General features: G+C 44.3%; 1 protein-coding gene across 1 annotated transcript in view; it reads right to left on the reverse strand.

Annotated features, from left to right (window-relative positions):
* The window catches only part of LOC309544535 (alcohol dehydrogenase 1), a gene marked incomplete at its 3' end in the record, with an annotated part of 47,642 nt that extends 42,989 nt beyond the window's left edge, over window positions 1-4,653 (reverse strand). Inside the window, exon 1 of the mRNA XM_082243436.1 lies at window positions 4,542-4,653. Coding sequence (XP_082099562.1) covers window positions 4,542-4,559 — 18 coding nt within the window. The 5' untranslated portion in view covers window positions 4,560-4,653. The remainder of the gene's footprint in view (window positions 1-4,541) is intronic.
* Window positions 4,654-6,000: the final 1,347 nt, after the last annotated feature.

Genomic DNA, 6,000 nt, shown 5'->3' on the forward strand with positions numbered 1-6,000 from the left:
AGGCCAGGTATATGTCTGCCTTGAGGACCAGGCTAGGTAGTAGCCCGAAGGGGGACCTGGAAAGCATATTGGACATGTTGCAGAATATATGCCCAGTAATAGGTAGCCTGCTGGTCAAAGTAGGGGGACTGCTCTTCTGAATCCCCTTTAATATGCCCTAATGGGATGTGCCGAAAAAACTGGGGGCCTATCAGGGTGCAGTAAGGACGCAGTAAGGAAGTGTTAAATTCCTGACAAATGTCTTGATGGTGTTGTGAGAAAGTTTAGGCTGGGATTGGCAGTAGGCTACAAAAGCCAGCAGGTATTTCATTTTGTAGTAATTTAGACTGGGATACTGAGACTGGAATGACTGGAAAATATTCCAAGCAGTATTGTACGCCTTTTTTGTGTTGGCTGATATTGACTTGTCAATCAATGCAACCGCACAGGCCCAGTGAGTATCTAATCCATTGCTAACAGTGAGTAGCGGGGGGCTGGAGTGGCAATGGCGTCTGCGTCTGGAACCTGCTGGTAAAACAGTGGATAATTAAAATGTAATAAAGCATTCGCAGCTGTATTATCTACACCGTTGATGAATTTGCAATAAAAATAGAATTTGTATTGGAGGGACAACCAAATAAACCTGCGTACGAAGGACATAAGTAATGAACTAGACCTACCTTTGTTAATGATTTCGGAGGTGGCCTGATTGTCTGTCCATTGGTGACCCCTGTGCTGCGGAAACTATAGGGTAAATTTCAAAGTGATGACATTTGTGCAAACCTGGGAATAGCCAGACTTTCGCCTGGCCACAGTCCTGCTAACCAGTGAGTGCCACTGCATAGCCTTTGGTAGCTGCAGCATTGGTAATAACTCGGGGAGATGACACTGACACTGCAGGAATGAACATGCCAATGCCGTTCCAACGCTGAAGGAACTCGACTCACATGTGTAAATAGGATAAGGCCGCGGGATCTAGTTTGATCTGAGAATCAGTCGGGGGCCGTGGGTAACAATGCCAGTAACCTAGAATTGAAGTACCTACCTTGGGGAATAATTCTCATAACAAAATTTAGCATACCCTGCAGTCATTGCCGCTCCTTCCTGCTACAGGCTTGAGAGATCATTAACGCATGGATAATGAGGAAGCAATCCGATAGTAGTAACCTGCGTAAAATCATGGCAAAACCAATTCCCAATTTGGGGAAAACTTGAATGTTTTTGTAGAAAAGTCGTGTGGACTACCGCGGTGTAGGAAACCTTGTGGCAGTGTCAGCGTCCTGAGGCCTGGAACCCGAAAGTGGAACCAGTAACGGGAAAGGTAACATTGACAAGGTGAGAGGGTTCAGTGCAGGTATTTATGGAGCAAGACTCCTCCTACATATTGAGGCAGACTTGCAGTCAGCCTTTCTATTTGTATATATTACTTATTTTTGTTTTAAAGATTTGAGTGCAGCAATCCTGGACTTTTTTCTTATAAGTGGCCTGTGGTAGGGCCTGATTACATGCACCTGCAAAAGTATTGGGACACCTGCCTTTACACGCACATGAACTTTAGTGGCATCCCAGTCTTAGTCCGTAGGAATCAATAATTAATTGGTCCACCTTTTGGAGCTTCAACTCTTCTGGGAAGGCTGTCCACAAGGTTTAGGAGTGTGTCAATGGGAATTTTTGACCATTCTTCCAGAAGCGCATTTGTGAGGTCAGGTACAGATGTGGACGAGAAGGCCTGGCTTACATTCTTAGCCCTAATTCATCCGAAAGGTGTTTTATTGGGTTGAGGTCAGGACTCTGCGCAGGCCAATCAAGTTCCTCCACCCCAAACTCGCTCATCCGTGTCTTTATTGACCTCAAGGTGAAGTGCACCCATTCCCAAATTGTAATAAATTGCAAAATAATGAAGGCAGTTGGCAGTTGCAAAACTAGCACAATTAAGGCCAAGGATTCCACACTTTGGTAATTGATTCAGGGCAATATTAATAATGAAACCAAGATATTTTAGAATAATAATATGTAATAGCACAATTTGAAAATATTGACTCATATTTGTATACTCTGTCCTATCTCCATACTATGACATTTAAGAGGTATGACAACTGTTACATAGATACGTTTTCCTTAAATCAGTTCTTTTCATTTTTTTACTTAAAGCTGAAGTTAAGTTTATAAAAAAATGCTTTATATACATTACTTGTGATAAAGTATGTCACACAACACAGGTGTCAAACACAAGGTCTGGGGCCGAATCCGGCCCGCCAAGCCATTTCATGTGGCCCTCACACTTCTCCTGCAGCTACAACACCCCCCTCATCTCTGTCCCCACCATGTTTAAACAGTCGGCAGCCAGATCTTGCGCTTCTCCGTGCAGCTGCACAGAAGCTCATGTCCAAATCCCCCACACTGTCTCAGCAGTCTGTAGCAGAGAGGACAGAACTGCTCCTAGAGATCCTGCACCTCTCTGTGGCACGCCCTAGTCCCCCCCCCCCTCCCCAGTCTAAGTATTCAGCAGACTCTGGCAGCTGACTTCAGCCTTCCTCTGGTCCTTCTCCAGACCCTGGACTTTCTGCTTCGCAGCTCCACCCCTAGCTTCTTACTGGCAGCAGCAAATGGTAAGGGGGTGCACTGTGATGTAAGGGAGTGTGGGGGACTCATGACTTCTGATGGTGGGGGGAGCTCTCAACATCTGATTGTAAGGGAGGTGGGATGCTCTGGACATCTAGTCTTTTGAAGGCAACCATAATTCTGAGGTGGCCCATGATGAAATTGAGTTTGACATCCCTGTCTCACAATGTGCAGGCAGCTAGATTCTGTAGAAATTTTCACTGCAGCCCTCTTCCTGCGGCTGAACTTCTAGCGCTGTGGGGGTTAACGGCTTTGGGTCTCTGCTTAGATGCACTAAAGATGATCCAAAGGGGACATGCTCCCTCGTACCCTCCCCTTCATTTTAACTGATTACATGATCTGGGAATGAGTAAGAGAAACCTGGGACTAATAAGAATCTTCCTTCCATTTACAGACTGTGAAGCTAAACAGCAGGAAGAGGACAGGGCAGCCCTGCAATGAATAATTCTCCAGAATCCAGCAGCCAGCACATCATGAGAAATCACTGTGGGATGTACAGTTAAATAATGTAACTAGAGCCATAGAGAAAGAAATGGTTTTAAACTAAAAGTCAGCTTTAATTAAAGTGATTCTAAAGTCAAGATATTTTTTACCTTAATGCATTCCCTGCATTAGGGCAGAAAAAAATGTCCCAGTAATTGTATCAACCCCACACCTCCCTACACTTACCTGAGTCCTTTCTTAATCCAGTGCTGTGCCTGTCTGCACTCTCCCCTCTTCCTCTTCTCACGGGACACAGAGGCAGCATCAGAAGCCATTTGCTCCTGCTGCTGTCAATCAAATCCTATGAGGAGGGGACAGGGCTGAGACATGCTGTGTGTGTCTATGGATGCATATAACCTGGCTAAGGAAAGTGCCTGCTTTAGTGCCCTAAGAGCAACTGGCTTGCTATGGGGGCACCCACAAAAGAGGAGAAGTACACCCCAGAAGAGGAGGTAAGCGGCGCTGAAAAAAAAGGTAGAAATCTGCTTATTTAAATAAAGCACAGGCACTAGGATACAGGTTGTACTCTAACAGAGGGGGGTGGGGTAAACATAAAATCATTTTTTAGCAGCTGGGAGGAGAGCAGAGCAGCACCAGTGAGAGCTGACAGACAGGGAGGGGAGGGGGGAGGAAGACAAAGGGAGACATAGGAGAGCAGCAGATAGCTGCGGATGGCATTCACACGTACGCTGAACACGGCGTCAGGGCTCCGCAGCCATGATACACCATGGTCAGTGTACGGGGAGGAGGGTAGAAACTGGTGGGATCAGACAGGTTTTTTAGGTGATACAGGGGGCCAAAATTACACAGCACAAGCACTGTGCTGTATAACATGCTTTAAGGGAACAGGATCCATTTTTGTTTTTTTTGGGGGGTAACAAGCGCTTTAAGTCTTTCACTCTGTAAATAGAATAGGCAAAGAAAGCACTTCCCAATCGATCATCACCTAATACTGATGATTAGTGCATGTACTAAAAGTATATACATTTGTGACCATTAGGCTCCATTCACACTACCGCGACTTGTCAGGCGACTTGTCAGCCTGAAAAGTCGCGGTCCCTCGCGGTCCATGCAGTGCTACAGGACCCATTCTAATAGGAGCGACACAAGTCGCTCCGACTTAGAAAAAGGGTCCTGTACTACTTCGTGGCGACCTCGGAGCGACTTGCATAGACATTCATTATATGAAGTCTGTGCAAGTCGCACCGAAGTCGCAGTGCACTGGACTTCACAGGTCGCCCCCGAAGTCGTGCAGAAGTCGTGCCGCTTCAGTGTGAATGCGGTCTAAACCTCAAAAGTAAAAGCATGACAACAAAAGCAGACAGCAGTTGTGAAGGCAATTCATCATAACAGAAAAACTTACTGCAATGTTTAAGGTATCCTAATCTATACTAAAAGTTTGACAAATGTTTGAATATTTTAAACAAAGTTAATTAGCTTTATAGCAGCCAACTTACCTTTCCAGCAGTTGCCATCCTAATTGTATTTTTTTCCTCTGCCTTAATGTAAATGAATAAACTTTAAGCAACAACTGTCCTTTTATGAAGGTTACACAATAAACCTCCCACTTTTTCCTCCCTCTGAAATGGCTAAATGCCCAGCACTCCTGTTCCTTGAGCCAAAAATCTGTGGAGCGTGCAAACATAGCTATACACTTCTCATAAATGTGTATTGAGTATAGATAAAAAAGACAAGTTTTATAGCAATACTGCATATGTATAAAATGACTGTTATAAAAATGCCTTAAGTCTAAGTCATTTTTTGCATTTAAACAACAACATACTCTGTTGTAAAGTTTTAGAATGCATAACAATTTACTACTTTATTGTTGGCTGTGTGTAACCTTCAAATAACAGCAAGCTAGACTGGCTGCACAGAATAAGTATTTTGGCATGTAAAACAGCACAGACAAAAGCATGAACTTAAACCGTTTTAACTTTAACCACTTGCCACCCCAGCCAATTCTAGCATTTCTCTCCTACATGTAAAAATCATCATTTTCTTTTGCTAGAAAATTACTCAGAACCCCCAAACATTGTATATATTTTTCTTTTAGCAGAGATACTAGGGAATAAAATGGAGGTTGTTGCAATTTTTTAAGTTACAGGGTATTTGTGCAGCAATTTTTGCTCAAACAATTATTTGGGAAAAAATACACTTTAACCACTTGCCGACCGCCCGCCGCAGATAACTTGCAGGCAAACTGACTCGGCTGCGCAAACCGACATATGGGTACGTCGATTCGCAGTAGCGTTACTGGGGGCGCCCCCATTAGGCAGCGGGGAAGCCGATCTACCATTGCCACCGGGCACACGCGGTTGCTCCCCGTGGAGAGAGAACAACGGTCTGCTGTTGTAAACACAGCAGACCGTTGTTCTCTCTGGAATGAACACAGAGTGCCTGTGATCCTATTTAGGATCACAAGTCTCTGTGTTGATTTCACATGCACCTCCCCCTCACAGTTAGAAAACACTCCTAGGCATATATTTAACCCTTTGATCGCCCCTGAGTTAACCCCCTTGGAATGATCACAGAGCCCCTGTGATCCTTATATATAGGATCACAGGTCTCTATGATCATTTCACAAGCCACGCCCCCCACAGTTAGAATCACTCCCCTAGGCTCACATTTAACCCCTTGATCACCCACAATGTTAACCCCCTTCCCTGCTAGTGTAGTTATTTCAGTAACATTGCATATTTTTTAGCACTGATTACTGTAGTAATGTCACTGGTCCCTCAAAAATTGTCAAAAATGTTAGTTAGGGGTCCGATCTGTCCGCTGCAATGTCCCAGTCCCGCTAAAAATTGCAGATCGCTGCCATTACTAGTAAAAAAATGAATAAAAATGACATAAATCTTTCCCCTTGTTTGCAGATGTGATAACTTTTGCGCAAACCATTCAAAATACGCTTAT

This window comes from Pelophylax lessonae (assembly GCF_965119305.1).
Source record: "Pelophylax lessonae genome assembly, chromosome: 1".
NCBI lineage: Eukaryota > Metazoa > Chordata > Amphibia > Anura > Ranidae > Pelophylax > Pelophylax lessonae.